Source organism: Penaeus monodon, chromosome 21 (assembly GCF_015228065.2).
Source record: "Penaeus monodon isolate SGIC_2016 chromosome 21, NSTDA_Pmon_1, whole genome shotgun sequence".
NCBI classification, from domain to species: domain Eukaryota; kingdom Metazoa; phylum Arthropoda; class Malacostraca; order Decapoda; family Penaeidae; genus Penaeus; species Penaeus monodon.
The window spans coordinates 42,017,658-42,018,082 of NC_051406.1; the positions used below are offsets into that span (position 1 = coordinate 42,017,658).

Here is a 425-nt window from a genome sequence, read left to right on the forward strand (position 1 = left end):
CTAATGATGAATGGCCAATCTAATGAAACAAAAACATTTACCATGCCAATATCCATATTCTTCTTCCAACTTTACATCATACTTTTGAGGTTTTCAGTTTACTATAGAACTCATAATATGATAATGCAGTTTAGCTGATGAAAATCAGATTAAAAGAGCTTCTCTGCCTTTGTACAGCTCTACAAGAAACTTTTAGGAGAAAAGACAATTTTTTTCTCTATATTTACAATCCATCAAAATACCTGTTATGGCATATTCACTCACCAAGATTGATGATGGACACTTTACGTCCAAGACTTCGCAAGAGTGAGGCCATAGCCTTACAATAGGTTGTCTTGCCACTTCCTGGTGGACCCAGCACCACTTGGCCAAACTTCACCACCATCTGGAAAAGCATCCTGTCACTTCAGTCTATACATATCATA

At 36.9% G+C, this 425-nt stretch overlaps 1 protein-coding gene across 1 annotated transcript in view; it reads right to left on the reverse strand.

Annotated features, from left to right (window-relative positions):
* LOC119586681 (GPN-loop GTPase 2-like) overlaps positions 1 to 397 on the reverse strand; it is a 5,387-nt gene extending 4,990 nt beyond the window's left edge. The window contains exon 1 of the mRNA XM_037935413.1: positions 265 to 397. Within this exon, the coding sequence (XP_037791341.1) occupies positions 265 to 397 (133 nt within the window). The remainder of the gene's footprint in view (positions 1 to 264) is intronic.
* Between the last annotated feature and the right edge of the window lie 28 nt (positions 398 to 425).